Source organism: Seriola dumerili, unplaced genomic scaffold, assembly GCF_002260705.1.
Source record: "Seriola dumerili isolate Sdu_G_001 unplaced genomic scaffold, Sdu_1.0 BDQW01000242.1, whole genome shotgun sequence".
NCBI lineage: Eukaryota > Metazoa > Chordata > Actinopteri > Carangiformes > Carangidae > Seriola > Seriola dumerili.
The window spans coordinates 657,726-674,426 of record NW_019174497.1 but is presented as its reverse complement, the minus strand read 5'-3'; the positions used below and the strand labels follow the sequence as shown (position 1 = coordinate 674,426).

At 40.2% G+C, this 16,701-nt stretch overlaps 2 protein-coding genes across 4 annotated transcripts; one reads left to right on the top strand and one right to left on the bottom strand.

Moving 5' to 3' along the window:
* Positions 1-803: 803 nt before the first annotated feature.
* Positions 804-12,114, top strand: ap4e1 (adaptor related protein complex 4 epsilon 1 subunit). 2 transcript variants are annotated; one of them, XM_022755922.1, is made up of 21 exons: positions 804-1,104; positions 2,155-2,226; positions 2,348-2,471; positions 2,684-2,757; positions 2,838-2,959; positions 3,083-3,242; positions 3,344-3,507; positions 3,622-3,695; positions 3,786-3,908; positions 4,014-4,123; positions 4,211-4,350; positions 5,196-5,308; positions 5,421-5,539; positions 5,908-6,210; positions 6,846-6,957; positions 7,051-7,189; positions 7,272-7,527; positions 8,231-8,785; positions 8,868-9,058; positions 9,142-9,302; positions 10,346-12,114. In XM_022755922.1, the coding sequence occupies exons 1-21, from the start codon at positions 964-966 to the stop codon at positions 10,504-10,506; spliced, it is 3,414 nt and encodes a 1,137-aa protein (XP_022611643.1). In that variant the 5' UTR covers positions 804-963; the 3' UTR covers positions 10,507-12,114. The 2 variants fall into 2 exon arrangements, with proteins under 2 accessions (XP_022611643.1, XP_022611642.1); XM_022755921.1 differs by having other exon boundaries at positions 3,341-3,507.
* An 83-nt stretch (positions 12,115-12,197) lies between these two features.
* On the bottom strand, positions 12,198-16,160 carry LOC111229564 (aromatase-like). 2 transcript variants are annotated; one of them, XM_022755928.1, is made up of 10 exons: positions 16,139-16,160; positions 15,492-15,729; positions 14,981-15,131; positions 14,736-14,890; positions 14,397-14,573; positions 14,154-14,268; positions 13,957-14,071; positions 13,686-13,848; positions 13,356-13,591; positions 12,198-13,266 (listed from the first exon to the last, which is right to left on the bottom strand). In XM_022755928.1, the coding sequence occupies exons 2-10, from the start codon at positions 15,640-15,642 to the stop codon at positions 13,015-13,017; spliced, it is 1,515 nt and encodes a 504-aa protein (XP_022611649.1). In that variant the 5' UTR covers positions 15,643-15,729; positions 16,139-16,160; the 3' UTR covers positions 12,198-13,014. The 2 variants fall into 2 exon arrangements, with proteins under 2 accessions (XP_022611649.1, XP_022611650.1); XM_022755929.1 differs by having other exon boundaries at positions 15,492-15,687; positions 16,139-16,156.
* Positions 16,161-16,701: the final 541 nt, after the last annotated feature.

Sequence of the window (16,701 nt, the reverse complement as noted above, 5' to 3'; positions counted from 1 at the left end):
AGAAATGAATCAGTATTAGTTTGTTTCCAGCAATTAAAAATAATACTACATATGAATGAGCATTGGCATAAAATATCACAACCAAAAATACAAATTTGTAGTTTTTGAAAGACGGCAATAGACAGTGAATTCATATATTTTTAAGTCTACATCTTCTCCATTCTTGACAGCAACTCACCTGCCAATATTATTCTATTGTAAGAAAGCACAGTTAAAGGTAAACCCACTATATATGATGTTTATTTTCCATCGATGTGATCTTAAAGTTTACCTCTCATCTCTGTTTGGTTCCAGCTGTGGAAGCCACTCACTGTTCGATGTGCACATTCAGTCACTGCAGACACCCTGAACATGTGGTCCCCCACTAGATATCAAAATACTAATATATAATATACTAATATACTATATGTATATATATATATGTATATTAGTATTTTGATATCTAGTAAAAAAAAACATGTTTCAATTCTTATACTGTACTCCTTTTCATGCAGTTGTCCAATGGCTGTAATTTCATATTTACTGTAATTATTTTATTGTAGTTTAGTGTACAGTTATACAAGGGACTGTTTATCAAAATATTACAAACATAATAAACTGAGTTTTGAATATCATAAGTATGTGTTTCATTATTGTTCTTTACCTTATCTTATAGTTTTACTGTTATTTTTGTTGCCAAATTAGCATTACCATTTAGCCGCAACAGCCACTGTTTTTGTTCACGGTGTCAAATAAAGTTTTCCAAATTCAAGAGGAAGTGACGTCGTCAACAAGCTAGTCTGCTGAATCAAAACAATGGCCGACTGGCAGGCCAGCACTTTACCTCTTGTGATAATTTTAAATGTTTAGCAGGCAACGTCCATTGTCCTTGTGTAATAGAGTTTCACTGGGATGGATACATGATTTAATAAGTGTATTTTTGAGGAAAGACGCCAACTGCCAAACACGCTTTTCCCTGCCAAAATGAGCGATGTTGTGGAGAAGACCCTGACAGCTCTGCCTAGCCTCCTGTCTTTAGACTCTCAGCCTGGATCTGCAAAACTGTCCTCCACCTCCAAACTAGGAAACCTCATCAGAGGAATCACTGAGCTAACGTCCAAACATGTGAGTCTGTCCTTTAAAACTGGAGCTCAGGTGAAACAACATGAGTCGTAGTCAGTTTTTGATGATAGGCTTTAACGTTAGCTTGCTAAGATGACTATGCTAACTCAAAAAGGTGTGTTTGTGTTTTTTACTACAGTTTTTTTCTACATGCCAAGTATCCCTACATTACTGTGCTAGGTTTTAGACTGATTTACAAACAGACTCTCGTTTCTGCTGTGGTATTATTATGTGGTGATTCAGGTGAAATAGAGACAGCTTGTCCTCGTTGGTGCGTTCATGTGCTTGTGATAAGCTCAGACACTCAAGATGTTCAGTCAAGCTGTCAATATACAATACATTCACAAACTGTGTTGTAGGAAGGTTACACCTGGAAGGCAAACTTGGAGAGAAAAAAAAAATCCTGCTGCTCTTCATCAGCAATCATCACAAAAACATGAATGCAGCAATCAGTAAATGTTCCAGACTGTCCCTGTTTTCAACTGGAGTGATATAAAAATTGTGGAATAAAAATGCAGCTAATGTGCATTGTGATGGACGGAGGCAAGTCTCTGTACAACTTGATATACATTGTGTTCTATACTTAAGACAATGGTAAGAGGTAATGTGCAGTGGTTTGATTTATTGACAGCATACTAATATATTTATTAGAACAACAAACCAGATCTAGTTGCCCCTTGTATCTTCACAGTCCACTAACCTTTATCAAGTTGCAGACAGATGTTCAATGTGTGATGTAGACTTAAATTATATAAAAACTATTAAAACTACTATAAAAACTAATAGTACTAGGATTAGAGTAATTGAATTGTAAACAATTTATATTTTTTTTCCAATAAGTGAACAATGTAGAAGATATCCTAGACACCCATTAAAAATCATGAAATAAATGACAATGGTTGTATGAAATCATTAAAGGTACAAACATCTTTTGGTTAAAAGGTAAAATAAAATGAAAATAATGAATAAAGTAAAATGGTCAAAGATGGTAATCAGAGTATTACCATAGACCTTCATTCTTGTAGTCTGTACTTGTCTGTTTCTCCTGTTCAGGAAGAAGAGAAACTTATTCAACGTGAACTGGCATCTATCAAAGAACAGGTGTCCTCCCCCAACACCTCCATGGTACAGCTCTCCTGATTTTCCACTCTCATTTTGCACAAGAAACCAGAATATTGAAATAAGTCTAATCATGTTGTAATTAATAAAAATGTTTACTTCTTCCTTGTGACATAATCTGATTCAGAGGCAGATGAAGGAGCTAATGGTGAGAGCGATTTACTGTGAAAGCTTGGGTTATGAGGCTTCCTTCAGCTACATTCACGCCATCAAACTGGCTCAGCAAGGCACTGTTCTGGAGAAGAGAGTTGGTACGTTCTTTTGTAGTTAGCTGAAAAGCTTAGTCATTCCTCAGAGTCCTTACTCACTAGCTCTGCATTACTCACTTAATGTCACGATCAACACAAGGAGCATGATTCATAGTTTTTTGATTTTTTAAACTGTATTTATGCAACCACGAAACAACTCCACTGCATCCTCCTACGCTGCCACAGGCAAAAATGGTTTTCTGTGTGATTTGCAGGTTACCTTGCTGTGTCCTTGTTTCTGAACGAAAGTCATGAGTTGCTTCTTCTTCTTGTGAATACTGTGTTAAAGGTGAGTGTTAGGTTTTTACAGCATTCGTCATCTTGAGTATGAACGAGAAAAAGGGATGTTGATGTATTTTGTGTTTGCAGGATCTTCAGAGCACAAACCTTATTGAAGTCTGCATGGCTCTAACTGTTGTCAGCCAAATGTTCCCCAAAGATATGATACCTGCAATCCTTCCTCTGGTGGAGGAGAAACTTAATCACCCAAAGTAAGAAATGTTTGTCACCTTTCCAGTTCAATTAGTTACCTGTTTATTCGTACGGTAAATGGAGGATGAAAAATTGGCTTAGATATTATGATATTTTACATGTCTCTCGTGACATATTTGTAGAGAAATCATTCGACGAAAAGCAGTCCTGGCACTGTACAAGTTCTACCTAATAGCACCGAATCAAGTTCAACACATCCACAACAAGTTTCGCAAAGCTCTGTGTGACAAGGATCCCGGTGTGATGACAGCTTCACTACACATCTACTTACAGATGATCCAGGTAGTCTGTTTTTTTTTCCTTATTGAGAAAAACATTATCTTGGTTTGATCAAATATGGTGTAATCTACTCGTGTTATATATTTTTTCTTTTGTTAAAGGAGAATCCAGAAGGTTATAAAGACTTAACAGCAAGTTTCGTCACCATCCTGAAGCAGGTGGTGGGAGGAAAGTTGCCCATGGATTTTAACTATCACAGTGTTCCTGCTCCATGGCTTCAGATCCAGCTTCTCAGAATACTGTCCTTACTTGGAAAAAATGACCCGAGGTGATTATTGCTTATTCTGTCTCCAGATGAACTGGATCTATATGATTATGTGTGGTTGTACCTCGTTATTTAATTCTTCCAAATGGATTTTATGTGTCTGTTCTGTGATCACAGTACGAGTGCGATCATGTATGAAGTCCTTGACGAGTCGTTACGTAGAGCAGAGATGAATCATAACATCACCTATGGTATGTCAAAGTGTTACCAATAAATGTGGTTGTTTGAAATAATTTAAATAGTCCCATCAGCCACTTACATACATCTCTCTTTATTTCCAGCAATATTGTATGAATGTGTAAAATGTATTTACACAATTCATCCCAAATCTGATCTTTTGGAAAAAGCTGCAAAGTGCATTGGCAACTTTGTTCTGTCACCGAAGATAAATCTCAAATATCTAGGTAAGATCCAAAGAAAACATGATTTGATAAATGTCATTTTTCACCACTGACAATCAAGATTTCATATGATTTCAAATAAACTCTATATATTATGTGTTATTTTAGGCTTAAAAGCCCTCACCTATGTGGTCCAGCAGGATCCCAAACTGGCTCTGCAACATCAGATGACCATCATCGAGTGTCTCGATCACCCTGACCTCATCATCAAGCGTGAGGTGAGGCAGATTCTGGAGTATTTTGGATATTGTGGTCATAGACTTTGTAGGTTTACGGGATTTGGTGCGTTCTCCATCCTCTTGTAGACGCTGGAGTTGCTCTTTCGGATCACTAACGCCCAGAATGTCGTGGTCATTGTCAAGAAGATGCTGGAGTTTCTGCGCATCAGTACAGACGACTACACTACTATTGATCTGGTGGGGAAGGTGGCAGAACTGGCAGAAAAATATCCTTCAGCGTGTGACAGTGCTCAGTGTGAAATGTACATTCATTTACTTCTGGTGGCCCCATGCACCTGGAAAACTGGAATCCCCTCACAAAAATAAACCAGAGACGTAGAATAACAGTATGTTGATCTAAATTTTAGAATTACAGCCATTCACAAACTGCAGTGTCCACTGGAGTTGCCTCACTGATCCAAGAAACAAATCATATCCACCCATCCACTCTATCTCATATGTTTTTCAACTCTCATCCTGTTACAACTTTTCTGATCATTGATTATTATGCATAGTATAACTTTATCATGGTGGTGAAGTGATACATTTACTAAAACTAACTGTACCTCTTTGTTGCAGCTTTTCACTGGACTTAAACACAGTTAAAAGGGGCAATTGTCAAGGCCTTTGAAAATAAAGATAAAGGCTTATTGTTTCTGACAATTAGAATGGGTCAAAATGGGTTTTTCAAGTTGAATTGATTAGTTTTACACAGCTTCCCTCTCCTCACACAGACACAGATGAGAAAAGTAAAAAAACAAAACAAAACAAAACTGGTAGAAAGGTTGTCAACTATATTTTTTGTCTGTGGAACATAAACAGCTATGACTTGCCTGCAAACCTACACTGGTGGTTCAAAATCTAAATGATAACAGTGTTGGACTGTATTTAAGCCCAGTGAGCGGCTGAATCTCTCAGTTTCCCAATACTGAAGCTTCTGGTAAAGTAATAGTATTTGAATTAGTTTTTGGTTGAAAAACGGTAATCCGATCCTTTTAATAATCTGTTGTTGGATTTTTCACACCTTGTTTCTTCCTATTTGTTGTGTTGCTTTTTCCTATAAACATTATACATATGCACCAGACAATGAGTGGTTCATTGAGACCATGAACACAGTGTTTTCATTGGGTGGAGACATGATGCAGCCTGACATCCCAAACAGTTTCCTTAAGCTGCTGTCTGAGGGTGAGATAACCACATCTTATTCATTGGTGTCCCTGTGTTATGATATCAGTTCAGCAATTTGATACTGATATTGATTTGATTTACGGTGTTTAATTTATCTTTAATGGCCCAGGATTTGACAGTGTGGAGGAGGACAGGAAGTTGAGGCTGTTTGCTGTGGATTCATATGTTTCTCTGCTCCAAGGAGAGCCTGGCAAGCTGCCTCAGCGCTTCCTCCAAGTCATCAGCTGGGTGAGTGATGTTTATAAAATAAGCACCATCAGCAGTTTGTACAATTCTTGTGCAATAATAATGAGTAGGAGGAGGATGATGTTTATTTTTTCCAGACTTAATTATTTCTAGTGAAATGTAGGATCATTTTGACCTCTTTAGGCCTCTAAAGACAGAATGGACATATGTGAAAGGTACTGAGGGGTCACAAGTAGACACTGCTTTGTTGTAAGGGGTTGCAAGCAAAAAGGTTTGGAACTTGGGCATATAGAGGAGGATGCGGTACTAACCCAGATTTGCAGATAAAAACTTTGTCATAAGACACAAGACAGTACGTCTCTTTACCTGTTTGATACACTGAGGCTTTGTCCCCTCTCTGCCACGCTCAGGTCCTCGGTGAATACTCTCATTTGAAGGAGGAACTTGAACCAGCCATCGTCCTGAGGCTGCTGGCAAAGCTGTTGGACATGAAGCAAACCAGCAGTGAAACCAAGAGCTGGGTCCTCGTGGCAATGACCAAGCTCTGTGAGGGTAGGGCTGGTGTTTCTGTTACTCAGGAAGTTTCTGAAACATACAGCAGCTCGATGGACACAGTGCTGAGACAGAGGGCTCAGGAGCTGCAGTACCTCAGCCAAGACTCTGAACTACGAGGCCGGGTGCTATTTCGAGACACTGGCCTGGAGCCCCTGGAGGTAACATACATGGAGGGCTGCAGAATTACAACAATGATGTTTGAGTATATTTATTTTATGATTGTAATGTTCAATATTCATAGAAATTGTGTATGTTCAGAACATGAAAACATTTAATCTGATTTTAAATGTTCACTCGTGTTGAAACTTGTCACCGTGAAATGATTTAGCTCTTGGAGCCACAGCAGGTGATGTCACTTTGTGGGCCCTGCTCTGATGGTTGGGGAAAAAAAAGCCTGCACACACTTGCCGTCCATGACACACAGTCAATTAGATTAATGGCAGTGTTTACCAAAATAATAGAGATCATCATTTCAGCCGTTATCGTTGCAGCTGTTTTAGCATGTCTGGAGTCATCTGAAGGGTGGGGTTTACCACAGAACTGCGTTCAGTATCAGATGCAGTATCAGCCAAGAACAAGAATAATATTCTAATAATTACACACAATTTTCATGTTGCAATTTCTTTGTCGTTTGTGGCAAAACAAAGTCAAAATGATAAAAACATAATGTATTTGAACGCGCTCACAACCGACATCTTTAATTTGCAAATCCTGCAGAACTTTTCTATTAGCTCTTTTCCTCCTCAGTAAAGGAGCAGTTCAAACTTGCAGTTGTTATGATGTTGGTTCCCAGGTGGATTCCTCTTTGTCATTTCTGGATGGATTTGTGTCAGAGGCGTTGGCAACTGGCGCCGCTCCATACAAACCTCCTCATCAACGGCAGGAGGAGCTAGCTCAGGCAAAAGGTAAAAACAATATAAAATTTTCAGACTGTGGCACAGTTGGCAACATGTCCACTGACTTGTTTTGAATTGTTCTGACTGTGTGGTCTTTCTCAGCATTGAGCCTGGAGCCCTACGGCCTGTCCCTGCCCATCAGCATGTCCTCCTGCAGCATCAACGACAGACAGTCTCCTACACTGTTGTCCATGAGCTCTGGTCTGTCAGGCGACAGTGCTGACCTCTCACACAAAGGAGGGTACGTGGACACAATGTGCATACCTCTCCTGACAGAATTATGTTCTTGTTTTGAACTCACACTGGTGGTTCTCTGTTTTCAGCTCTACAACTCTGAAGCTGGACGGAGTGAAGAGGGTGTGGGGGAGGGAGGGGTACCTGGCGCAGAGGGAAGCTGTGGAGGAAGCTGCGCAGGTGGAGGTCCCCAGTCCCCTCCGGTCACCCAGCCAGCAGGTGGATGCTGACAGCTCACACAGTCAGACTCCAACTCTGACACCAACCCCTGAGCCCGAACAAGAAAAACAGCAGTTGGCCTCCTCTCTGTTTTTCGGCCTCAGCTCCCAAAGCTCTGTGTGTCTGGTGAGCTTACAAATTCTTCTGTATGAGTTACCTTTACACTTGGACCTGCACACTTGGACAATATAAGTTCAAAAGAAAAGCAGTGAATCACACATCACATGAACTCACCTTATTATAATATGACATTTCAGCCATCAGGCCTTCATCAGGCCTTGAACAAGACAAGGTCAACGCCTTGTATATGGCTGGACCGTGTGTAGTCAATGTGCGAAATTGAGGACATAGTCGAAAACTGTTGTGGAACCACTGTATACAACTAACGTTGTATTTTGATTCTGCCTAATGTCAGCTGATGTCAGCTCCTCTCCTACTCTCTGTGCTCACATACACAGTATTTTAATACAGCTGAATTCCCTCTAAAGCTGTTCTTTACTGTACTTGTAAAATGATCACTTGGAGAGAAAGTTAGTTTGTCACTCACACAGCGCACAGCCTCCGTCTGGGTTCCTCAATGGTTTTCTGCCTCTGCATTTCCTCAAAGAGTGATCAGGGCCTTTATTTGTCTCAACAGCAGAAGGTAACAGGTCTATTGGAGGCAGGTTTTTATTTCCAAATGTTAAAGTTACTGCATCACGTTTTAATACACTATCTGTAACCCATTCAAATTAAAAGCCCTCTAGTGTTTCATTCGACTAAAATGCTAGAGGGCTGCAATAAGTGCTGCCATAAGTGTATTGTCTTAACTTTAACTGATTTCTAACAGATGGGAAAATCTGAGCCGATGCCCCAGCGATTCAGAAGAAAAGCCAAAGGACAGAGCTCTTCCTCGGGTGCCACTGAACAAATATCCACCTCCCTTGTCTCTACTCCCACCAATGTGGATAACTTGCTGTGTCACAACCCTCTGGACTCCAACATCACCTCAGAACTGGCCGTTTCCCCATCCGCACAGACATCTGAGCTCTCTCAGGGCCTCACTACTGCAAATGGCACCTGTGAAATAGAAGTTGAGTTAAGTGACAGTAACATAAAAGGAAGTAACCCCTCTCTCATCGGTGATAATGATCTGGTAGCTGCTGATCCTGCTGCACATGAAGACCCGGACAGACCTAAAGACTTTTTCATTTCTCATCTGCCTGCAGAGCTCTCTGAACTCTGCCACTCAGAAATCACTCCTCTGTGCACCATCCAAAGCCTGGATCTCTCAGCATGTCATGTGCAGAAAGAGGATTCCTTAGTGCTGGTCATTTTCATTTCCAACTCCTCTGACTCTGCCATTCAACACATTCTTCTAGATCTTGACTCAGAACAGATAGAGGTAATGTACTGAGCTGAAAATTACCAATGAAAGCTTATTGTCCTTATTAGTCTTTCATATTAAAGGATATTATTATTTTCAGGTATCCTGTGTGTCTGACAGTCCAGTGGAGGATTTGACAGGCCACAGTGTGGCAGTGTACCAGTATTCCCTGACTGTGAAGACGCCTTCAGTTCATGTTGAAGTCGTTGGGACGGTATCTTACCAGTTGCCTGTTGAGACGTCTCAGGCAGTGCAGTTCTCATACAAACTCCCCCTAACCAGCTTCATCAGGTGACATATTTTTCTGCTTTTATTCAAAGTGTGGCCGTGCAGAGACCATTAGTTGCTTACTTTGATTTCACGTTTCCCTGCAGACCCTTGGCGGTGTCCACAGAGGAGTACGGGACGATGTGGCTGGCCTTCTCTCATGATACAAAGCAGAATCTGACACTGATAAGTGATGGCCAGGGATCCCTCACAGCCACACTGAATGTACTGAAGCGGAAACTGCAGCTTCATGTTGTGGAAATCATAGGTGAGAAGACAATCAGTTGTCTTATTGATCGCAGCCTTGTCAACTGAAATGCCAAAGCTGAGCTGTCAATTTATAGCAACATTATGTGAGACATGATGCTTGATGCTTGACGTGTGTAATGACCTGCCATGGCATTAACATGTTACGTGTTACAGTGATCTGATTTATTCATTGTGGTACCTACATTAGTTAATTGAGGTACTAAGACCGTAAAACTCATTTTTGACCCTCTTAACACAAGCTCAACTTACTAACTTTTCCACAGCTTTCAACCCCATCTCATGGTCTTTACCATCTGAATACATATTTGAGCTGTGATGATCATGATGATGAGATGCTGCTGAAAAAAGCAAGTGGAACTTGTGTCAAGATTGTGAGACAAGTTTATACATTAGTTATTAATCATTAGTTTTTCCACTTATATAGGTGTATTTTTGTAACGGCTTTAATAATGTTAATCAATCATTTATTATTGCTTTATAGACCAGTAATAATCCATTTAAGCTAAAACGGCAGTTATGCTGGCGGAGGATCAATACCAGCTGAAGGGATTTTTCACCACAGGGCAACTCAAAACTTGATTTGATTCAATTCAATACAACTTTATTTATCCCTTTTGAGGGCAATTGTATGCAGCAGCTCACCAGCAGAGAAGAAAGAAAACTACGGTTCATGACAAAATGAAAATCATTCAGGCTATAAGCTTAAAAGTTGACATGTGGAATTAGTAAAAAATACATTGATAAATGATAAATACCTAAGCAACAATCTAAGCGTATATGTATGAAGCTGCACAAAAACATAAAAACATTAAGATGCACTAAGAAGTTTTCTTATTAATGGTTTATTGCTCGTCTATAAGTATTGATAAATGATTTATTAAACATTGATAGAGCTCTTATTTGTAACTTATAAATATAAAGTGTGCCTTATTAGAAAGAATGTATTTATTTGTTAATTCAACAGTTCCACTTGCCTTAAATGCAACCTACACTAATGTATTTTAGGCTGTTGATGAGTAACCCCTATCACTTTCCCCACAGGGATGGAAGGTATCTTATCTTGTCGGCTCCTTCAGGATCAGCCGTGTCTGATGCACTGCCGTGTGCATGCGGGCACGCTGGCCGTGTGGCTGCGCTCTCCAGTCCCTGACCTGCCCGACTGCCTGATCTACCACTGTCAGAGAGCTTTACAGGAGCACTGAGCCCCAACTGCAACACCTCCACTGACACGACTAAGCAACCAGACCACCAGACCACCAGACCGTCAACCACTGAAGAGGAAGGTACACAGAGCTGTAGTGCAGAACACAAGGGGAGACATCTGATGTTGTGCATTCTCATCTTTATAATACAGTGTTCACCATTTGTTTATCTCTTCCACTATAAGTTAATTAGTAGGATGTGGTTTTAATGTCCACAGATCAATGATTTTAACAGTTAAATTAGCAGAATATTTGACAGGATCACATCTGTTTGAAAGTCATGGCTGATAATATCCTCAGGGCCAAAAGACTGTTTGTTTAATTTTATGTGGGTGTTTGGTGTTTCAGAATAACACTAATGTCTTAAACTGATGACAGGGCTCCAAAATGACTTGAAGACTGAAATGGTCAAAACATTGTGTGTGAAATGAATACTAGTTATGATATTCTCAGTATAACGGAGAAATCATGAAGTAGTTTCTCTGCTTCGGGTCTGCATGCAGCACAGTGAGATGACAGTGAAGCCCATTTGGATTCAAGTGAGACATAGACATAAAGACTGAGTTTAATTTTTCATTTAGTATCTTAAAGCAGTTCACTGCTGTTATTAACTAAACCTTTTGGTTCTTTTCATGTTCATCAGTACTGATTGAAGTAATAGTGTTTTAAAATGGAAAGAATAACTCTAATCCTTAAATTGGATTGACTGATGTTATTTATTAGGTGTTTGTGGAGAAACACAGGGAAGATAATGATATCTTTAAGGAGTACCAAATTAATTGTTCAAAATGTCTGGTATGGACTTTGGCCAAACTATTATAGGAGAAATTAAATACTCTTTCAGCGAAGCAAACTAACATTAACAGAGAGTTTCTGTTCAAGGAGAACCTGTTTGTCTGCTGATGTTTCCATGCAGCAAATAGAGGTCACAGCCTCGTTTGTCTAAAAGACGACATTATTCCGACATTAACCTCCAACTGCAGCAGTTTCACTTAACTCTTACATCTGTGATGCATATTTTGTCTTAAATATAGCAGCGAGGATCTCACTCTGCGATGTCCATACTGTCCATTTATCATCATGGTGACGTTTTGCAGATGCTGCCTTCTGTGTGATATGATTGTCTATGCACTCATGTTTCTGGTTTGTCCGTTTCGGTGAGAGGTGGGTTTTTGTGGTTCTTGATTATTATATTTTTCTATCAATGCAGTATTGAAAACATATTTATTGGATTTATATTCTTACAGAAAGTATTTTATATTAATTTCAAAGAAAAAAAAAATCATTGTGCTTCATGTACTGTTTTGATTGCACTGCAACAGATTTGGTTTTCAGTTTGTGTGACATGACTCAACCTGTTTTTATTTAATTTAACCTGAAGGGAAAGTTTACTTTACTGTTTTTTCTTTTTTGCTTGTGTCCTGTTCTGAAAACACAACATGACGCTAACAAAGTGTCTAAAACTCAACTTTAACCCAACGCCTTATGTTCTAATGCCAAGAGGGTGTGTTTGATTTGTGCCTGTGGTACAGAGGAAATCGTTGTTTCTTAGAGTGCCTGTCACTACATTCTGCTAACTTCTGAATAAATTCTACACATGTAAATTAACTTCAGTTTGACTCCGTGATTGTTTATTCAATACAGGCTATAATGTGCTGGACTTGAGGCAAAGAGGGATATTATGAAAGTTCTCTCTTCTCATTTCGGTCTATATTTAATATTTGCTACATGGGAACAAATATCTCAGTGTTTATTGAATGAACTTGTAAAAAGTATTAGTAACGTTGTACCTCTGTTGATTTGGTGTCCCATTACTCAGTGTTTAACTAGAAACAAATCTCCCAAATGCATCTACATGTAAGGTACTACAGATCTGACATGAGAAATACAGTTCATCAGTATACATCGTATTAATGTACATGTTCCTAATAATTTATTCATTCAAGTGGTGTGTACTGAAATTATAACATGATGTGTACTAACACTTCTCACTATACCATATTGTTACCTTGATTATATTTAGTACAAATAACTGCCGATGTAATGCGAACACATAGTGTATATAAACTATTAATGCGACATACTAACACTGACTAACATAAAACAAAATGAAAAACATTCAGCTGTTTGTCTTGGTCCAGATTTTCTTCAAGCTGAAGTGTGAGTTGGTGCCATATTGTTTCTGGTGTTTCTGTCACAAGAATTATTTTGTGACCCTCCAAGATTCTGGTTTTCCACATGGTGTCGCATGGACAAAACAATCATTCTTGCACTGCTCTGCGTGGGCTGAACCCTCACACTGAATTCCTTAAAGCCCAGGTTTGTCAAGCTTTGCAAAACATGCTGTGACACACAAATGTACTGTTTTCTTACTTCTTAGAAATATGATGAAGCTGGAGGAGTGGAGTGTAAGAGAGTATTAACAGCTCAGCAGGCCTAATGCAGTTACACACTTCAACATATACAGTGCTATGGTTTTCATCCATAATGTAACAGCATCACTATGTTTCAGAGCTGACTGTGTCGAGGTTGTGCGGTCCGGGGGATGAAGCGCATGGCCAGGCTGTGCTCGTCCTCCACAGGCTGCTGCGACAGGTTGTTGGTCTGCCTGATGCTGTTGAGGGTGCAGCCTTGATGAGGACACACTGTGTAACGAGACAACAGAGTGACCAAGATGGCCTTCATCATCACCATGGCGATGTGTTTGCCCACGCAGGAACGAGGCCCGCAGCCGAAGGGCTGGAAGAAACGAGTGGGCACCTGCCAAACAGAGGAGGTAAAGACTGAGCTGGTGCTTTTTTTTTCTTCTTCAGAGCCACATTTTGTTGCTAAACATTAAGCTGACTTACTGTTTTGTCAAAATTCGTCAGGCTGAACTCTTTTGCTTTGGGGAAGAATTCAGTCTTATGCATAAGACCAATGTTGAGAATGATGTTGGTTCCTTTCCTGATCTCAGTGCCTTCGATGCTGTCGTCTTCCAGAGCTTTCCGCATTGTGAAATCAACCACAGGATGAAACCTCAGAGCCTCGTTGATGAAACTCTCCAGCACGTTCAAACTTTGATAACAAATGTTTCCTTTGTCAGCTGGAAGTGAAAAACGCAGCGTTCAGGGATTGTTGGAATAGTTTAATATTGCCACAGAGTGAAACTGAAATTAATGCAACGCAAATGCACTCACCCAAGACTGTGTTCATCTCCTCCACTATCCTCAGCTCAATGTCTGGGTTTTGTCTCAGCAGCATCAGCATGAAGAAGAGGCTGATGGACAGTGTGTCAGGTGCTGCAATCACCATCTCTAGCACACACTGCCTGACGTCATCTGCTGAGAGCTCCCCGTGGTTCTATCAAACAGAGAAAGGGAGGTGATCAGAACACAGCAAAAACAGTATTATCAGGACAGTAACTCTGACGCAGTTTGTGTAGATTCATCAAGAGAGCGAGAGACTGACCTGTGCAAAGATGAGCTCCGTTGCAAAGTCGACATCATCATCCAGCTTGTCAGTTTTATCAATAATTTGTCTTTTAATCCTGAGTAGGCTCTCCATCTCATCTTGCAGCTCGAGGCTGTTGGCACAAAAGGCAACACAAAGATTAGGTTGAAGAATTAACCATCCACATGTTGGTTTACTATGTGTGAGCATCTTACGCTGCTTTCTTATGCCTGTTGTACAGCCATCCAATCTTGAAGAATATATCAGGCTTTATTAGAACCGTTTGCCAGGTCTCAAAGTAGTTTTGGATTTTCATCAGCAAGTCCTTCTCTGAGTTATTATGAACAAAAAAATAGTCAGGAGCTGCAGGCTTGAGTGCAAGAACTGGAAATATTGTTTAGTGGCAGGAAATGCAGAGTTTAAATGTAGAATGTACAGACAGTGAACATGCAGCTGACCATTGAGCGTCACCCTGAGGAAAAGCCTGTTGGAGATGTCCACCACTATGGCCCTCAGCAGATTGAGAGCATCCACATGTCCGGAGGAGTCGGTCATCTCCTGCAGGCTGTCCAGGTGTTTGGCAGTGGAGCTCACACAGATTGCCTCTGTCCTCTGGAGGCTGGGGCCTGTCAGGGCTGTAAAGCAACCAAATAACAGTACAGTAATTCAAATTCCATGAAGCATGTTTCTATCACCATCCGGTTTGAGTTTGAATTATTTTTGTTAACTTGTTAGATATGGGAAATATGTAGAAAGAAAGATGAAATAGGGCACCTCCGTCTACGCGAATCACTCACCTTTAGAAAAGTATGTCCTCATTTTTTTCCAGAGTGGGACATCGCTGTTGAAAATGATACCCCTCCCTTCCATCCCAATACACTGCAGCCCCTTTTTGCTCCCAAATCTGGCCGTGTAGTGGGCGCTCCTCAAAACATGATACACTACTGAGGACCTAAAAGGGAAGCCAGGCTTTGACTTTATCTTATTACAGATTTGTGGTATAAACTGTGAGTGCAAAGTGTTTTATTTTATAAGAACTTGCCTGCTTATAATGAGGGTCTCCTCGCCATTAATCCACACCCGGACAATGCTGCCATATTTGTTGTTGTAGTAGTTGCACGCTGTTCCGATCCCGGTCCAGATGAACCTGGCATAGGAGATAATGGGACCGAGTCCTGCCAAGAAAGGAGGACCTGGCAGAAAGAAACAGGTGATGAATTAAGACATGATAGTTTCCTGTTATTAGAAAGCATCCAGTCTGCTGATGGGATATCTGAGGTATTGAATTTATCTTCAGACTTTATCTTCATATATGTGAATCAACAAACAATCATGCTGTTTCATTCATTGTCCCTGGGTTGGAGAGAATTTACTTGCATTACTATTTGCATGAATTTTATTACTTTTTAAAGTACAAAACATCTAGAAAGAAACGATTTAAAACAGATTTCTCCTGTTTCCTGTTACTTTTGTCTGTTTACACCTGTAGTCGTGTTTACCTGGGCATCAGTCTATACAATGAATGTGAAGGTACAGAAACTGCAGTCCGTTACCTGATATGTGTGACTGGTTTGTTCGGCTCCAGGCGGTGAAGAGCATCAGCAGCAGCAGAAGAAGAAGAAGCAGGAGGGCGGTGACTTCAGACACTGTGTCAACCACCATGGGGCCGATGGTGAGTGTCTCCAGCGGCAGCATCCCCTTCATGACTCGTACACACACCTGAACAGGCTCACTGTGTCTTCCGTGTGGCTGCAGATAAAGTTTGACCAATGCTCATACAGCACCTGTCTCCTTTAACCAGCAGACAAAACAAGAACTTTATTCTGTGGACAACCTTCCTTTTCATCCCCTCTAATGCTCCTGCCCTTCAGTGCCCATATCCAACAAAGCCCCTGCACACATTAAAACCAAAATACACCCACATGAAGCTTTAGGATGAACTGTTTGTATCAGGGTGCAGTCATTAGAGTCTATCATCATTTTAATGATATTACATAACTACAATCTCACATCCTTTACAATGGTTTATTATGTTAAACATCACGTAGTCCAACATTTAATTCTACATTAACACACCACAGTAAAAAGTCGAGGTGGGGTGGTACTAACACATCTTTAAAACTTTAAAGTAATATCTTTACTGATCTAAACCATTTTTAATTCTTCACTAAGAAACGATTAAAGTATCAATGATACTTACTTCTCTTGTCCCGTTGCTTCTCTTGACAAGTGACAGTGCAGTTTGTAAAAAAAAAAAAAAAAAAAAAAAAAAAAAAAAAAGTATTATGTTTGCTGGTTCCACTGGTTTTAAAACGATCAGGATTCTCCAACCAAATAAATCACTGTGATTCAAGCGTTTATAAATGCTCGGTTAAGCCCTCACTTTACTTGTTGCTTAGGAACACTGCCACCTTGGGGTAACAAGTACCAGAACATTGAACAGGCCAGATAACAGTGCACGTCTAAACCTCAAAGCACCTTCAAAAAGAACTGGAAAAAAAGTGTTTTTTATCCATAAGAAATGGAAAACCCTTTCATGGGTTGGGCTCTGTATTATTTTTTTTAGATGGGCTTACTTCACATTTAGCTTTGGATAAAAGAAAGAAACCCCACTGTCCAATTCATCAAGCCAGGAGGCTTTTCAGGGGGAAATTAATTAGCTGGGTCAGACTGACCTGTGACAAATGAAGCAGGGATTTACTCAGCAGTTCAAACGCGGAAACAGCGGAATGAGAAACAGTTGTCTTTATCATGTTAAAAGCT

What these genes read in the sequence shown, in the direction of transcription:
- ap4e1 (XM_022755921.1), top strand. Translation starts at nt 964, where the DNA reads ATGAGCGATGTTGTGGAGAAGACCCTGACAGCTCTGCCTAGCCTCCTG. An exon ending in TGTTCTGGAGAAGAGAGTTG is followed by an intron (nt 2,472 to 2,683) that starts GTACGTTCTTTT and finishes TGTGATTTGCAG; the next exon opens with GTTACCTTGCTGTGTCCTTG. An exon ending in GAGAAACTTAATCACCCAAA is followed by an intron (nt 2,960 to 3,082) that starts GTAAGAAATGTT and finishes ACATATTTGTAG; the next exon opens with AGAAATCATTCGACGAAAAG.
- LOC111229564 (XM_022755928.1), bottom strand. Translation starts at nt 15,642, where the DNA reads ATGAAGGGGATGCTGCCGCTGGAGACACTCACCATCGGCCCCATGGTG. An exon ending in AAACCAGTCACACATATCAG is followed by an intron (nt 15,132 to 15,491) that starts GTAACGGACTGC and finishes TCTTTCTGCCAG; the next exon opens with GTCCTCCTTTCTTGGCAGGA. An exon ending in TGACGAATTTTGACAAAACA is followed by an intron (nt 13,267 to 13,355) that starts GTAAGTCAGCTT and finishes TCTGTTTGGCAG; the next exon opens with GTGCCCACTCGTTTCTTCCA.